The sequence below is a fragment of the Triturus cristatus genome, chromosome 1_1, assembly GCF_964204655.1.
Source record: "Triturus cristatus chromosome 1_1, aTriCri1.1, whole genome shotgun sequence".
NCBI classification, from domain to species: Eukaryota; Metazoa; Chordata; class Amphibia; order Caudata; family Salamandridae; genus Triturus; species Triturus cristatus.
Window position 1 is genome coordinate 137146695 of NC_140579.1, and position 17360 is coordinate 137164054.

Below are 17360 nucleotides of genomic sequence, written 5' to 3' on the forward strand. Positions count from 1 at the left end.
ACTGTCAAGGAGATAATTCCCATTACCTGTGTAGTATTAGGAGAATAATGCAGACTTCCTATATACTATCAAGAAAACAACGCACACTTCCTTTGTAGTATTCGGTGAATAATGCGCCCATCCTGTGTAGTTTTAGGGGGTTCATATGCACTTTATGTATACTATTACAACAAAAAGCTGCATTTTCTGGTTCCGATTAAAAAAAGGTGTTTTTTCTGTGTACTGTCATGTGATGTGCACTTCTGTGTAACAGTTAATTCTTGGTCATTCATCTTTTGTGCCCAATCTCTTCCATCATTTCTTTTTGCCATCTATCAATCTCTCACTGTTGACTTTCCCCCTTAAGTGCCCATCCTGCATCCCACCCTCCTTGGCCATCCTTCCTCTGTGCCCATCCCCTTGATCCTCTGTGCTCATTCCATCTATCCTCTGTGCCCATCCCATCCATCCTCTGTGCCCATCCTGCATACCACCCTCCTTGGCCATCCATTGTCTGTGCCCATCCCATCCATTCCTCTGTGCCCATCCTGCATCCAGCCCTCCTTGGCCATCCTTCCTCTGTGCCCATCCCCTCGATCCTCTGTGCCCATTCTGCCTTCCGCCCTCCTTGGTCTGTGCCCATCCCGTCCATCCTCTGTGCCCATCCCATCCATCCTCTGTGCCCATCTCATCCATCCTCTGTGCCCATTCCATCCATCCTCTGTGCCCATCCTGCATCCCACCCTCCTTGGCCATCCATTGTCTGTGCCCATCCCATCCATCCTCTGTGCCCATCCTGCATCCCGCCCTCCTTGGCCATCCATCCTCTGTGCCAATCCCATCCAATCTTTGTGCCACCCTCATTGACTACGTGCTTCTCTGCCTCCTCACTCCCCACCAAGTCCTCTCCTGCCACTCCACCCCTTCTTTGGCTGTCCATCTTCTCTGTTACCCGCACACCCTCTGTGCTCTCCTCCTCTCCATTTCATCTTCTGTGCTCCACCACCCCACCCCACCTCTTGCTCTCCTGCTACTCCACTCCATCCTTTTTCCCCCCACACCACCCCACTTTGTGCTCTTCTCCCACCCGACCCTGTGCTCTCCTACTATTCCACCCACTCTCTGTGCTCTTCTGCCCACCAACCTATCCGGTGAGCACCTCTAAAGAGATCACTGACTTCACCTCCTCTGTCTGGCTTTAGGGGGGCCCCCTCCACCCAGAGCCCCAGCAGTCCTCCTCTGCCTGGCTTTAGGGGCACTCCTTCCACCCAGAGCCCCCAAGTCCCAGAGAGCGACACTCACCGCACAGCCGTCCACAATGGCCTTGATATAGGGGTTGTTCTCAAAGGAGATGTCCTCCTCGTTGGCTCCCATGAAGTGCACGGCTTTCTCGTGGCTGTTGGAGGGCACGCTGTGCCACACCACAGAGCGGTGGCAGTGGTATGTGAAGTTCTGGCGCGCGGACACACTGAGCAGGCGTAGGAAGGTGAACTGGACCACGCCGATGGGGTTGCTGTTGGAATCCATGTAGGAGAACTAGAGAAGGGAGAAGAGAACTTTGATGAGTGACCCCAGTGTGAGGTGGTCAATGGAGAATTGAGGGAACATGAGGTACACTCCCTCTCAAGAGTACCACATACAAATACAATACACATAGAATACATAATACAAAGGCATTTGTAAAGCGCTCGGCTGCTGTCGAGGAGCGTCCCGGCGCTAACAGCAGGACTGCCCTAAGAAAACGATAGGGAGCTAAGCATTAAACAGGTGGGTCTTTAGGCCTTTCCTGTAGACCCTTTCTGAGGGCGCAAGGCGAATGCTGGATGGAAGAGTATTCCAAAGCATTGCCGTCAAGAAGGTGAAGGACCTCCCACCGCGTCTGGCCCTGTGGATTCTCGGTCAGCAGGAGCCTCTGGGATTAGACCTGAGGGATCTGCTCGGGTGGTAGGGCTCAAGTCTGCATCTCAAGTACAAAGGTCCCTTGTTCTCCAAGGATCCATAAGCAAAAATCCGCGCATTGAATTTGATGCGACTGCTCACAGAGAGCCAGTGAAGCTGGCGAAGATGTGCAGACACCAATTGCCGAGTCGGGAACCTGAGAACGAGGCGAGGGTCAACATTCAGAATAATCAGCAGATGTTGCAGAAGGTCCACAGGCAGACCCAGGTAAAGACTGTTGGCGCACTACAATTTAGCGGTGACAAGGGCATGGGCCGCAGTCTTCCGGGAAGTCTCAGGCACCAAGTGGAGCATCCTTCTCAGAGATTTCAGAGTAGCAAAACGGCTAGCCGAGACAGCTTTGACCTGTGCTTCGAATGATAGGGCTGTGTTAAAACTGATGCTCAGATTCCTTTAATGCAGGCCAATGGGGCAGGGAAAATCCACAACTCGACAGCCACCAGCTCAGAGGGTCCAGGATCATACTTGTGCCGAAAAGAAAATTTGCCTCTTTTTGGGAATTTAGTTTGAGGTGGCTTTCGCACATCCAGTCACAAGCTTCTTTGAGGGCATCAGGGGCTCCATCCTGGAAGGAAAGCATCAGCTGCGTGTCATCGGTGTATGAAATTATCTTGAGGCTCAAGGTCGACAGTGAAAAGTGTAGAGCTCAGGGCGGGCCCTGCGGCACCTCATACCTGAGCAGTCTGGGGTCTCTGAGAAAGAATACCGCCTGAGCCCTCTCCTCCAGACAGGATTTGATCCATGCCAGCGCATTCCCTTGAATTCCAATCCTACCAAGTCTGTTCAGCAGGATGGGGTGCAAGACCGTGTCAAATGAGGATGACAGTTCTAAAAGTATAATCATCTGTCCAGATACAGACCGAGGAGAAGATGAGCTGGATCATGGACATGCGACCCCTTCTCTCCACCACAAAAGACAGTGAACAAACTGGGGTGAACTCACAGTCTTAATTCTTACAAGAACCGGAGCCTCTGCTCTCCTGTACCAAGGAAGGCCCCACAGTTACAACACAGGGGCACCCTGGGTGTTAGGAAACTCACAGTTTGGGCATAAAGTATCTCGAAATGCTTTTTTACAGATAATTCTACGAGGGACGGCAGCCTTACCTTGTCTCCATCTTTGAATTCACTGAACCACGTGTCTTGTTTCTCGGTATTCCAGGCGGACATCCTGACCTGTAGGAGGAAGAGCAGAGATACCATGACGTTAGGGGTTCATCATGATCTCTGAGGGCTTCCACACCTGGACGTTCCAGGCCCACCTCCACCCCCCAGTGGCAGCGAGGAGCCCTGGGGCTTGGTTTTTGGGCCGGTTGTCCTTTGATGGACTCATAGGTGGGCCTGTACAGCTGCTGGGCAAGGATGGGGAGTTTGCCTGTGTGCACATGATAAAAGGTCACTTTCTTGGACTGAGATCCCTAGGAGAGTGGAACAATCAAGGTGTAGTTATTTGATGTTTTAAGCACATTCCATGAAATTCAATGCAACCGAGTGCCAAGGATGTGCGGGGAGTATGGGTGAAGGTGACAATATCAGGGCACCCAAACAGGAGTGGGGGCATCTTGGAATTATCTCATCAAATGGCACCTGAAATAGCCTTGTGGAGAGCAGGGTGAATGCTGGGGTGCACACATGGTGGGGTGGTCCATAAATGTGCCCCCAGTGCAGGGCTGGGGATGAATCACAAGGGCTGTGAAGAGGGACACAGGTGTCTGCATGTGTGCAGAGTGGAGGGAGAAGAGGAGGATGCAGAGACAGAGACAGACAGACAGACATTAATAGCAGAGTGCCAGCGGCTTACTTCTATTACAGACGATAAGAGGCTGGGTGGGAGGAGGTTTGGGGCTGAGATTAGAACATACTTTTAATGAAAATTGCACTTAATGCTTTCAAAAACCTCCAACAGAAACAGTAAATGAACTGAACAAGATCTCGGATAGAAACAAGGGAGCAGTGAACTGGGGAAGGCAGGGCAGAGCTCGAGACCATGAAGGGGGTGTGGGAAAGAGGGGCAGGGAGTGGGCGGATGTGATGAGCAGCGATGTCTGTTTCAAGGGGCAGAAGTGGATAGTTTGTAATACACACTGCAGAGCGCAGACTTGGTTGACACTCTTCCGGTTACTCACCACCTCAGTGGATCTGGTGGGGAAGAGGCAGGTCTCTCCGCCCGCAGTGAAGTTACAGTATACTTTGAAGGAGTCTCGCGAGCAGCCCTGGTTGGGGTCGATCCAGTATTCACCTGGAAGTAGACAAGACAGTGTTAATACTAGTGATTGAAATAACACTTGTCGCATGCGCTGGGCACTGCTGTATGAAACTAGAATGCGGTGGACCGCTGCGCAGTGGGACGTACCATCGGGCAGCTCTGGGTGGCAGAGATTTAGGTCTTGGCACGTCCGGGCTGGGTTGTCTTGGGTGCCCATTGGGTGTTTCATTTGTTCGATTTCCAGCTTCAGAGAGTTGAGGGACCCAAAGATCTCCTCCATACCGTCGGCGTAGTCCATGGCGGCATCGGAGACCATGGCCTCGTCGCCCATGATCTGGCTGGCATCGATGGAGCGCTTGTTCTTCTTGGGCATCTGAATGGGCAGCGGCTGGATGACTTCGCCAGGAGGACCCTGAGAAATAGAATTACGTTAACTTTCTGCCTTTGGTAGCACCATAAAAGTTGCAGCAGTGTCAATGATGGTATGGCCCTCATAGAGAAAGGTGACCTGGGTCACATGTAAATTTGAAGCTTTTGATTTGCGAATTTGTGCTGTGATATATGTTTCTAAACACTCTCAAATAATGTAGCAAATAGATCTAAAGTGATCCGAGATATATTAATTCTACCAGGACCTCACAAATTACAGAAGCCAGGGGAGAACTAGAATCCCCTTGTTCCAGCTCACAACTTAACCATAGACATCTGGTCGAATCTGGACTCTCGGCCACATTTCAGCTCAGTCGCTGGGCCAGAAGCCCTCCTCCAGATAAGCCACAATTATCACATTTCCTCCAGCTTTACCAATAGTTCACATCTCACCTTATCAACGAGGCTAAGCTACATGTCGTTGAATTTGACCACTATTTCACTAGACCATTTTTTCTCCAGAGAACCTCCCCAATTCCACCTCCCAAAGCTGCTCAAGCTCCAAGCCCATTAGAGGGGGCATCTCTTTCTGGCTTCCCCCTCAGACCAGGATTTCAAGGCACAGGAGGACCCGGCATAAATTCACACCCTCTCGCTTCAAGGCGGGAACTGCAGCTAACGAGCAATGGGGGCAGGAGACCAAAGTGCGAACAACTCACCGGAGGTCCTGCAGGCCCCTGGATACCCTTCTCTCCCTTGGGACCAGCCTGACCCTAAAACAAGAATGAAAAAAGAATGGTTTATATGGACACGAGGGCATTACCAACCTCACTCTTGCTTGAGACACCATCAAGCATCTGCAACACATCATCCATGCACGCAGTCCCTACTTGTTTGGCTAAGAAGAGCTTCCCTCGCCTGGTGAAAGATCCAATGGTCTCCTCTTCTGCACAACGTGTGTACTTGATGAAGCAAACCACAGAATACCTGATGCCATGTCTTGAGACACCACTTATGGAAAAGACAGCCATCTGTGAGGCACAATGCTTGCTTCTAATGTCAGCTTAAAGACGAGCATTATCTGCATGCAGTCACACACACACACAACAAACGAGCAGACATACACTGCGCACACACACAAACTGCTGTCACTACAACACTGACAACAGCATCATTGGTGTGAAGACTCAACATCCCTTTGACAACAACTCTAGCCAGCTTTGATGGTCAATATCACTGCGTCCCATCACATGCTGTAACGTCTGCTCCAGTGACTCCCAATATCTGCCAGTCTAACACAGAGTGTACACAGGGAGGCCTCCTGCCAGTTCATCTACTTACTGAGATTCCTTTAGCACCTTTTGGACCTGGAGCACCCTGAAAGGAGAGAAATAAGAGTTACGCTTTGAAGTGAGAAGCACGCAGGTATGGGGACCCCCTCACTCAAAGGCCCTGATTTACAAAGGTTAAGTTAGATTTTTGGTCTAAGTTTAGAACAAACGTCTAACTTTACTACTTTTCGGTATTCACAAAGGTAAGTTACGAGTAGTATGTTAATGTCTACACTCAGGGCAGAATCTCCACACTGAGGGCAGATCTCTGCCCCGACTAAAGAGATTGCGCCCCGAGTATGGAGATTTCACTCCAGGTGCGGAGATTCACTCCGGGTGCGGAGTGGAATATCTGTACTCGGGTGGGGATTCGATCTTCAGAGCAGAAATTTCATCTGAGTGCGGAAACTCCGTCCCGAGTGTGTACGTAAAGATACTACTTGTAACTTGTGAATGTCGAGAGTCATAAACTTACACTTTTGGTCCAAGTTTACCTTTGTGAATCGGGCCCTAGGATATTACAGACACTGAATCCAGTCCTGAACTTGTCACCTACAAAACACTGATTTCCGGTGTGTATCCAAAATGCATTAGGAGAGCACAAAGATATCCAGGAAAGGAAACAGTGTCTGTAGTGACCTGGAGAGAAGGGGTCACCCTGCATGTGGGAGATGGTGGAAGAAGACAACAGAGGGACAGTGACGACAATGGTTGAGTAAAGTAAGGGTGTAGTTGATAGATGAAGTCAGGAAAAGGATGCTTTAGAGCAATATGGGGTGTGGGAGATTGTAAGGAAGCAAGAAATGCAATGTATGGGGAGGGATGAGAGAAGAACAGGACAGACAGAGGGACTAACAAGGGAGTGGGGCAGGGACAGGGAAGAGAGGAACAGGAGGGTTGAGGTCTGTGCTGAACAACAGAAGTGCACAAACAGGTAAGACATGGGGTTTTGGGAACAAGGGATGCAGGAAGCAAGGAGTCTGGGAGAAATGTTCAGCAGAATACAATATGAGGGGAGGGACGGTTGTGAGGGGGAGCATGTCAAAGGATTGCTAAGAGATTAGGGACAGTGGAGAGTCGAAATGACTAGGAATTGGTAGGATAAACTAGCAGAGAAAGTGGAGGCATGATAGGGTAGGTGGTAGAGATGTGTGGGGAGGTGAAGGAGTGATGGGGTGGGAGGGACAGAGGGTGGAAGGAAAGACAACAGGAGGGCTATAGATGGAATGTATGTGAGAGACAGGCCAGGGGGAGAATTGTACTATAATTGAGTAGAGATGAAGATAGAAGTGAGAGGGAAAGGAACCGGGTGGGAAAGTGAGGGATGGGGAAAGAGAGATCATGGAAGAGAGACAAGGGGAGGAGGCAGGGAAAGACACTGCTATCGGGAGAAAACATTGAATGATGAGCAAGGCATCTGCAAAAGAAAATCTGGAACTAAATACGATAAATAGAACATGTGGGCAAATATGTAGATAAAAGACTAGGAAACAAGCGAAAAACTGATAAAGTGGGGTGAAGTAAAGATGCAAATAGAAAGTGAAGAGGAAGGGAGATGGGGGCTTGGACAGAAAAAATCAGAGGATACTTACTGGCAGGCCTGGGGGTCCACCAGGGCCCAGAGGACCAGTCGGACCTGATAAACCCTGAAATACCAAAGGAGAATGAGACATTAGCCTTCATCAGTAGGGAAACATCATCACAACTGTTCACATAGACAAGAGTTTGCTCATGGGTAGTCCGGTTTACAGACACAGGCCCTGACCAGGAGGAGAGCTCTTTGCAGACACAGGCCCTTACCAGGTGGTGGCTTGTTTATAGATACAGGACCTTACACATGATACACCTGTTTACAGACACAGGCCCTAACCAAGTGGTGGCTTGTTTATAGATACAGGAACTTACTCGTGTGTATACATGTTTACAGACACAGGCCCTTACCAGGTGGGGGCTTGTTTATTGATACATGACCCTTACTCACGGGTAGACCTGTTTACAGACAAAGGCCCTTACCAGGTGGTGGCTTGTTTATAGATACATGACCCTTACTCATGGGTAGACCTGTTTACAGACATGGGTCCTTACCAGGTGGTGGCTTGTTTATAGATACAGGACCTTACTCAAGGGTAGACAAGTTTACAGACACAGGTCCTTACCAGGTGGTGGCTTGTTTATAGATACATGACCCTTACTCACGGGTAGACTGGTTTACAGACAAAGGCCCTTACCAGGTGGTGGCCTGTTTATAGATACATGACCCTTACTCATGGGTAGACCTGCGTACAAACAAAGGCCCTTAGCAGGTGGTGGCTTGTTTATAGATACATGACCCTTACTCATGGTAGACCCGTTTACAGACACATGCCCTTACCAGGTGGTGGCTTGTTTATAGATACAGGACCTTACTCATGGATAGACCTTTTTACAGACACAGGATCTTAGCAGGTGGTGGCTTATTTATAGATACAGGACCTTATTCATAGGTAGACATGTTTACAGACACAGGACCTTACCAAGAGGAGAGCTGTTTGTAGTTACATGACCCTTACCCATGTATAGACATGCTTACAGACACAGGACCTTACCAATGGGTGGGCTTTTTATAGATACAGGAACTTACCCATTGATAGCCACGTTTACAGTACAGACACACGACCTTACAACAGGAGGGCGGTTTATAGACACCAGAACTTACCCATGGGTAGACATGTTTACAGATGTAGGACCTTACAAAGGGGCAGGGATTATTTATAGGTATAGGACCTTACTCGTGGGCAGAGATGTTTACAGACACAGGACCTTACTAGAGGACGGGTCCTTTTCAGATTCAGGAACTTATCCATGAGAGGCATGGTTGCAGACTCAGGACCTTACCAAAGGGAGAGCTGCTTAAAGATACAGGGCCCCCTACCCATGGGAAGACAAGTTTACAGACATGTGTCCTTACTAAGGAGGTGGATTATTTATAGGTACAGGACCCTACCCTTGGTAGATATGTTTACAGACCCACAACCTTACCAAGAGGAGAGAGGTTTATAGATACGAGACCTCACCCATGGGTAGACGTGTGTACACACACAGACCTTACCGATGGAAGGGCTGTGTACAGATACAAGACAGATTTCCCTGTATCCATCAGAACTTTCCATCCCCTGTTTCAATTCAGGAAAGAGCTGAAGGCACGTTTTTAAAGACCACTACATGATGCTGCAGCGACAGTCCACTTGTGCTTCCATCACTCGTTGACTATATCCTTGCACATGAATTTGCACAGCGGTCCTCTGTCTTTTAGCGAGGGTCAAGCTATCCAAATCTTACATACGTACATGTTTACTGACACAAGAACATGTTGAGGGGACACATAATTGGAGACACAGGACATAACTGAAGGGACATGTGTTTACCGAAAGAACACACAAAGATGATGGACAGAGTACTGAAACTTTTCAAATACTCACCCCCAGTCAAGAGTTCTGGGTTAAATCCATCGTTCTTTTGCTCTCTACGCCACCCTAGTTTGGACCCAGGCATATGCAAATCAGTCTTGACCCTGTGCCTCATGGGAACAGTCCAGCCCAATGTTTACAGACACAGAATCTAACCAATGGTAGCCGCGTTCACATTTACAAACACAGGACCTTACACACAGGCGCACAGGTACAGGACCTTGCCCAAGGACAGGCATGTTTGCAAACAATGGACCTCTCCTACAGGTAGACATGTTTTCAAATTGAGGGCCTTGCCTATCAATGGACACATTTAAAAATATAGGGCCTTACACAAGTATCACTATGGATATAGCTACAGGTACTTTTACATGCCTATACATGTTTAAATCCACAGAACTTCACACAGGGGTTACCATGTTAACACCCAGGGTCACCTAACCATGCTTCCAAGCGCATGGTCTCACAAAAGGCCTTCACTTGTAAAGGACCTCACACATAAAAACATGCTTTGATACATATGGCTCACTATAATTACACCCCTTAAGCCTTACACATAAGTAATTGATTGCTAACCTACAGGAATGTGCCCAAGAACAGCCATGTTTACACCCTCACACAATTGTCCAAGCATAACCAGGTTGTACGTGTGTGCACTTGGCACACAAGGACACCTCTGTGTGCATCCCTAAGACCATACAGAAGTGGAACCATGGTAACATCCTCCGGTGGTACAGACATACAACCATGTTTACATTCCTTGGACCATACATTGGTTTTAGGCAGGCGCAGTTCCTCCTCACAGGCCCAGAAGCGACACTCACCGTTTCTCCCTTCTGTCCATGGGATCCCTGTGGTCCTGGCAGCCCCCGGTCTCCCTTCTCCCCCTGTTCACCGGGAGGACCAATCAGACCGATGAGACCTGGGTGACCCTGTGGGAAGCAAGAGCAATTGAGAATCAATTGTATATATCGCTTTTTCTGATACTTTATTATGTGTGTGTGTACATGCTGAAGAAGGCATCGATTTGTTCATACATCTAAATGTGTTATTGAGTGTTCACCAATGCCTGCCTTTGTAAATGTGGGTCTTTGGAACAGATCTGTTCATACATAGTGGTGCATACACGAGAAAGCGCTCGTCTGTTTGTACCTATGTACCTTTGTCAACAGTGCACAAACTAACACCAGATGCTCCGAGGACATCCGAGAGGACCAACGGGTGCAGAGTGTGGAACAGGCATCAACCCTGGGCACATACAAACCCACACAGCACAGGAGATGGCCTTTCTGCTGTCTGGTCTTGAGTTACTTTATCATTTATAAGTATTTATGAGAAGCCGGAGATGGCTCCGGATCTTCGGTGGACACCCTGACAATGGAGCTGAAGCTTCCTACAGAAATCTGGTGTGCACATGTGCAAGGTGGACCCACCAATGCTGTCTCAAACCTCCAGGATGTCAAGCACTACAAGGCAAAGTGCGTCTCATGGAAAGGCAGACGCCAAACTCCAGGGGACTCAAGGTGTGGTTTGTATTTAGAACTTCCAGACGTTGCTTGGTGACTCATGGACTGTCACCTACATTAGTTTGTTCACATGGGGAAAGTTGGATATTGGCCAAATATTTAAAGGATTTTTTGGGCTGGTGGAGGGTTTTTTCAGCTTCTGTTTCAGAAAGAGAAAGACACTTCCATATTTTGGCTTCTCGGACCAAGAAGTTGAGCACTCAGCCCTGATCTTGGTGAACAGTGAAAAAGAAAGATATTTATCCCATGATGACCCTGAGCACACATCTTGTTTGAGCTTAGACATTAACGAAGGAGGAGGCCAAAAGGAGGCCCTTTCCCTGGGTTTATTAATAATTCTCTCTTGTTGCCCCGGGTAGCACATGCATTTGTCCAACTCTAGTCCAAGTGACACTGAATGGCTTGTGTCCATTTGCGAACATTATCCACTAAAAGGCATAAAACACTATAGGGGACCCCTTTGGTGCCGGAGGGGGATAGACTGGTGTGCCCAGTAGGAACGGCCCATATATGAAGCTGGGGGCTGCCCCCGTACACAAAGTAAGATCTGGGGTGGTTGGTGGGCTTATCACGGACTGTATGCAGGGAATTGCTGAGTGTTAACGGTGCTTAGTATAATACTGTTCTGGCTTGATGGATTGCGGTCGACTTGCTAGGGGCTCATTTCCAAAGAATGCGATGATGTCTCCTTTTGAGAGGCAGCATCATGTAGGGTGAATTTGTCTCACGGCCAAGGGTCAGCTTTGCTGGGCCACACATGGGTTTCCTTTATACGCATGGAGTTTACATGGCTGTAAAAGGTTCCAATATTCCAACACATGGCTCTGAGGCATGTAAAGGAGGTGCAAGATGAGCCTCGCCTATAAGAACCACGTGTTATTCTTACCCACAAGACCCACATCCGTTTGTGCTCAAGTCCATGAGGAGAGGAGACGGGGAAGCACCATATAGATGAACCATCCTGTGGTGACAGCATGGAGGTCCAGGGCCCATGCAGTCTGGGATTCTGTGGTGACACCATGGAGGTCCAGGGCCCATGCAGTCTGGGATTCTGTGGTGACACCATGGAGGTCCAGGGTCAATGCAGTCTGGGATTCTGTGGTGACTGCATGGAGATCCAGGGCCAATGCAGTCTGGGATTCCTTGGTAACATCATGGAGATCCAGGGCCCATGCAGTCTGGGATTCTCTGGTGACACCATGGAGGTCCAGGGTCAATGCAGTCTGGGATTCTGTGGTGACTGCATGGAGGTCCAGGGCCAATGCAGTCTGGGATTCTGTGGTGACACCATGGAGGTCCAGGGCCCATGCAGTCAGGGATTCTGTGGCGACAGCATGGAGGTCCAGGGCCAATGCAGTCTGGGATTCTGTGGTGACTGCATGGAGGTTCAGGGCCAACGCAGTCTGGGATTCTGTGGTGACAGCATGGAGGTCCAGGGCCAATGCAGTCTGGGATTCTGTGGTGACACCATGGAGGTCCAGGGTCAATGCAGTCTGGGATTCTGTGGTGACTGCATGGAGGTCCAGGGCCAATGCATTCTGGGATTCTGTGGTGACACCATGGAGGTCCAGGGCCAATGCAGTCTGGGATTCTCTGGTGAGAGCATGGAGGTCCAGGGCCAATGCAGTCTAGGATTCTGTGGTGACACCATGGAGATCCAGGGTCAATGCAGTCTGGGATTCTGTGGTGACTGCATGGAGGTCCAGGGCCAATGCAGTCTGGCATTCTGTGGTAACACCATGTAGGTCCAGGGCCAATGCAGTCTGGGGTTCTGTGGTGACAGCATGGAGGTCCAGGGCCAATGCAGTCTGGGGTTCTGTGGTGACAGCATGGAGGTCCAGGGCCAATGCAGTCTGGGGTTCTGTGGTGACAGCATGGAGGTCCAGGGCCAATGCAGTCTGGGGTTCCGTGGTGACAGCATGGAGGTCCAGGGCCAATGTAAATGATCGAACACCACAACCATCTAATACAGGTAGTGTTGTTCTGTAGACCACACTACCATATGGAAACATACTTAAACCGCTCAAACTTATTTGTTCAGCAAGTACAATTAACACAAAACACAGTCATTGACACCGTTTATGGTCTGTGTCAAAGAATCTCAAGTGACCTGGTTGGCTATGCATCACAAGGTCCAGCTCACAGTTTGCTTCCTTTGGAAAGTAAACAATGGGGAAGTCCAAAACTTCTTGTCAGTTCTACTCCATTCCCATCCCGAGATGGAGCCTGTCTAAACTGGAGGAAAATCGTTAAAAGTGGGAGGTGGGAACCAAGGGATTTCAAGTCTCACTCATCACGAGTGAGAGTCACACACCTGAAAACTGCATTTAGACCTGATGAGGAAGACTACAACTAGAAGTCCAGGTGTGAGGAAGCTGAGACTTGTACAATCAGAAGAGCAGCTTTGCCCAGTCAAACAGACTGCCAGACGTTCTCCGTCCTGGGGAGAATCCCACCGTACAGACCCTCTGGCTGAAAGGAGGACCCACCTTGCACACAGCAGCCAGGGCTCCACATTTTGGCGATAATGCATGCTCCATATTTCATCTAGACTCCTGCTTTTATTATACATTCAGTAAAACTGAGTTTCCCTTTAAGTGAACCTAGCATCATTGTAATTTTGACTTTATGTTGAACATGCCTTTTGATTCACAGGCATAACTATCTGTGAATCACTGACAAATCTCATATGACATCACTTCCTGTGACGTTATCATAAATATGCTACGCAGTTCTCGAACGTACAAATGAAACGTTGAGAGCTCCGCGAAACTCTGAAGAATATCCCCAAAGACTTCAGTCAAGGAAACCATTTCATCAGCTGAAAGCCCATATTAAGACCAGAACTAATTAAGCCCAAGGCCGGAGCGGGCACTACCTTAAAATCATAATTAGGGTTCCCTGCACCCTGCTCCTCTGGCACTACTATATCTGGGCTCTGTTTATAAATCTGTTCGTGCCCTTTTTGATATGTTTGGGTCTTGTTAATCATGCGTGTCACATTGTCTACCGCTCCCGAAGCTGCCCCCCCCCAGGTCTTTGCGCGTTACAAGTAATGAACTAAAATCAGTGGGCCAGTACTCACCAGTACTGAGTACCGGCACTTTTATATTTTCGCCCCTTGAGTACCGGGACCTTTCCTCTGAAAAGGAGAGTACCGGTACTCATGACCGCCCGGTTTTGATGCGGTTGGTGCTACGCTCCTGAGCTACATCCTTGGCAACTCTTTCTGCACAGCCTGCAATGGGTTACAGCGCCTTTCAAACGGAGCTGAAGCCTGGGTTGCGCTGGTTTAAAAGCGCCAGCTCAGCAGCTCGTCTTAAGTACAACACAGAGCTGCATGTGCCTCTCTGGAGTGAAAGGTGGAGTATCGCTGCAGGGTGTCTTTCAGAGGGGGTCGGAAAGTAATCATAAAACCTAATAGGCGCAAGTGTGGGCCACACTGTTCAGGGCATGCAGCTTGTTAGTATGCCCACGGTTTTAAACGCCCGCAAACCTTCGCCCATCAACAATTTAAATGAAAGGGATTTGCATGAAACAAAATCCCTGCCCTCTAGATGAAATCAATACATTCATGCTTTTTTTTAAAACTGCAGCACTAGTACTGTTTCATCAGTGTGTCATTTTTTGATAAACATTTGTGTTATAACCCAAACTTAGGTAAGTATCATGTAAAGGGATAGGCTTTTTTACAATGCATGCATATTTTTTGCATACAAAGCTTAGAAAGCTAAAAAAACATAGCCCCGCCCCTTGCCCCGCCCCAAACTCCAACCCCAATCCACTGCTTATTTTTGGTGAGTACATGCACTTATTTTTTTCCATTTAAAGCACTGACTAGAATACTTGACAGCACAGCCCCCTTCCTCCAGACACGGCCCTGGGGGGGTATATGCGGTGCGGGGGATGGGGCAGTGCTCAATTATGCCCCTCTGCGCCCCATCACATGCCTTACAAAATTTTAAGTTTATTTATTTCTGCCAGAGATGTCTTTCAAAAAGTGAATTAAAAACTAGAAAATACTTGTATTTAACCACGGTCTGGGGTCTGACCAGCAGGTGGCAGGAGAGGCAAGGGAATGCATCTTCCAAGTTTCCTTACTGCAGACGGCGGGCTCCTTGGAGGGGCGCAGACGGGCTGGAGGCCACAAGGTCCCCAACTTAGAGAACATCATTTAAGGGCGAAGGGGTCCCCAGGCCGTTCACCCCAGGTGAATGTTTGTTTTTTTATATGGAATACTGGGACCCCCCTCATCACATCCTGCGTGGGGTGGGAGGGATGGGGAATCATATTGTATTGCCACTGACACCTTCCAGTTGCCTCCATTTGCCAGGCAGTTGGCAACAGTCGCCAACACTGCGGCTAAAGTTGGCCTATTCAGAGTTGCCAAGAGCCCACCCTGCCAGTGCCACCCTATTTTTCCACCATCTACAGATCGACGCCCCTACATTGGTCGGTTTGGGTGCGTGGGCACTTTGAGCGGCCATTGTTATTTAAGTGCCCACACACCCCTTTGTTCTGCGTCAACTACACCCCCGCCATGCAGTGTTATCATGAATGATGTCATCAGGGATGTCATCAGTGATATCATACGACATGTCACGAGAGAGGTAGTATGTGAGGTCATAGTCTATTACCACACCATACTATACCAACCCCACGCCGCGCATGGCCTGTGCCCATCCCCTCGTGTCTCGCCAACTCCACGCTGCGCACGTTGTCGGTTGAGTACAAGGCCTGGCCTGTGGCCCAACCTCCTGTGGGCAGCAATCACCCATGATGCAGCAGCACCCCGACACCCTGCTTTTCCCTTTTTTTTGCGATCCCACGGATCTGCGGTTCCCCCCAAAACTTACAGAGGGGCTGGGCTGGGCATCACCGAGTATCCGCGGTTCCATGGAATCACGGAAAATAAAATAATTTTAATTCGACCGCAGTGGGGGCCCTCTGGCACCATGCCTCCAAAAGGCCCAAGATGTCAGGGTACACTTACCCTGTCCCATGTCTTTATTTTTCTTATTTCCTACGACATGGAAACCTCTGCGAAGATACCGCAGCATGAAACATACATAAAGTTTGAACATTCATTTCTCAACAACTACTGAACGTATTTACACCTAATCACAAAAAGTACACACTTTATGTATAGATCTGTCTGCCAAATTTGATGTCATTCCATTCACCTTTTTTTTCTGAATCACTGTTCAATTTTCCTGTTTCCCCACTTTTTCTCAGTCCTCAGCAAGGAACTGAAGCAGGTGAGACGTTTTCGGGGACGTTTCGTAAAGATTTATTAAATGGCACTAAAGTTAAAGGCAAACACAAAAACCAATTTCCTACGGGAACGTGGTCCTAACTATAACTAAACAGGGTGGAGGGCGGACAGCTGAAGACCAGTGCCCTCTGCCACAACCGTGACACACCGCGAACGTCTTCATATGCATCGAAGTCTTCTCAGCTTCACACTAACCAACGAGAAAGGTTAGCCGAGTAGGCTTTAAGAACCAAGGGCAAGATGCACGACCATTTCATTTTGCGCGTCTCTAATTGAGATTTTTTGCGACTTGCAATTAGAGACTCGCAACATTAAACATACTAACGTGTCTCAGACACATTCAGCGATTCCCAATGGGGTCGCAAATGTCCTGCCTCATCAATATTCATGAGGCAGGTTGCAATTGGACCCATTGGGAATGGCCGGCACTCACAGGGATGGTGGCCTGCTGGGGTCAGCAACCCACCATGTGATTGCTTTTTAAATAAAGGAAAACGGGCTGCATTTCAAAAATAAAAATGACTAGCTAACTTTTCATTTTTTAAGAGTAGGCATTGGACAGTGGGACCACTGTCTGCTCCTAAAAATGGTGGCGCCCACATTCAAAAAGCGGAAGGGGCCCCTTGGGGACCCCCTCCTGTTTGCAGATGGGTTAGCACCTCCTTCACTGAGTCAGTGAAATATGATGGTTTTTGCGACCACATTCCGGGCATAAAACATTTATACACCCCCCTGCGACTGGCTATTAGGAAGGGAAGCCCCTGGCAGGCCCCTTCCTGATACCCACTCACAAAATAAGGCTGCTGCACGCTGACAGCCGTTTTAAGGATCACAAACGACCCTATTTGCGACAGCTAAAAACAGCGTGCATCCGGCCCCACATCTCTACTAACCACACGCAGTCAACCATTGTAAACCGCACACTTGTACGATAAGCGAACCCAGTTCAAGAAAGCGCCGCGACGTCATGCTAATAGCTGAAGGCGCTATACGTAAGTAGTTAACATAGCTACTAGTCACAGGTTGCATTCCTGACGGGGGCGAGCTTACTTTTCCACAAGGGAAGAGATTTTACTGGAACTGTTTCCACCTGCACTCTGGGTGCTCCAGCTTCTCTAGAGCTGGCCTCCCCCTCAGCCGGGCCTGCTCTGGATATACGCTTCACCGGGGCCCGGCAGGCCCGTCACACAGCCCTCCTTTCATCAGGGGCGTCTAGACACCACGCCCTCACACCGCCGGTCTATTCCTGACCACATTAAACGCGGGTTC

General features: G+C 49.0%; 1 protein-coding gene across 8 annotated transcripts in view; it reads right to left on the reverse strand.

Moving 5' to 3' along the window:
- Positions 1-17360, reverse strand: part of COL11A2 (collagen type XI alpha 2 chain) — a 348341-nt gene that overhangs the window by 4270 nt on the left and 326711 nt on the right. For all 8 annotated transcript variants that reach the window (XM_085619742.1, XM_085619662.1, XM_085619350.1 and 5 more), the window contains 8 exons: positions 10115-10222; positions 7437-7490; positions 5855-5890; positions 5233-5286; positions 4292-4556; positions 4065-4177; positions 3046-3114; positions 1282-1515 (listed from right to left, as the gene is read on the reverse strand). In XM_085619742.1, coding sequence (XP_085475868.1) covers positions 1282-1515; positions 3046-3114; positions 4065-4177; positions 4292-4556; positions 5233-5286; positions 5855-5890; positions 7437-7490; positions 10115-10222 — 933 coding nt within the window. The remainder of the gene's footprint in view (positions 1-1281; positions 1516-3045; positions 3115-4064; positions 4178-4291; positions 4557-5232; positions 5287-5854; positions 5891-7436; positions 7491-10114; positions 10223-17360) is intronic.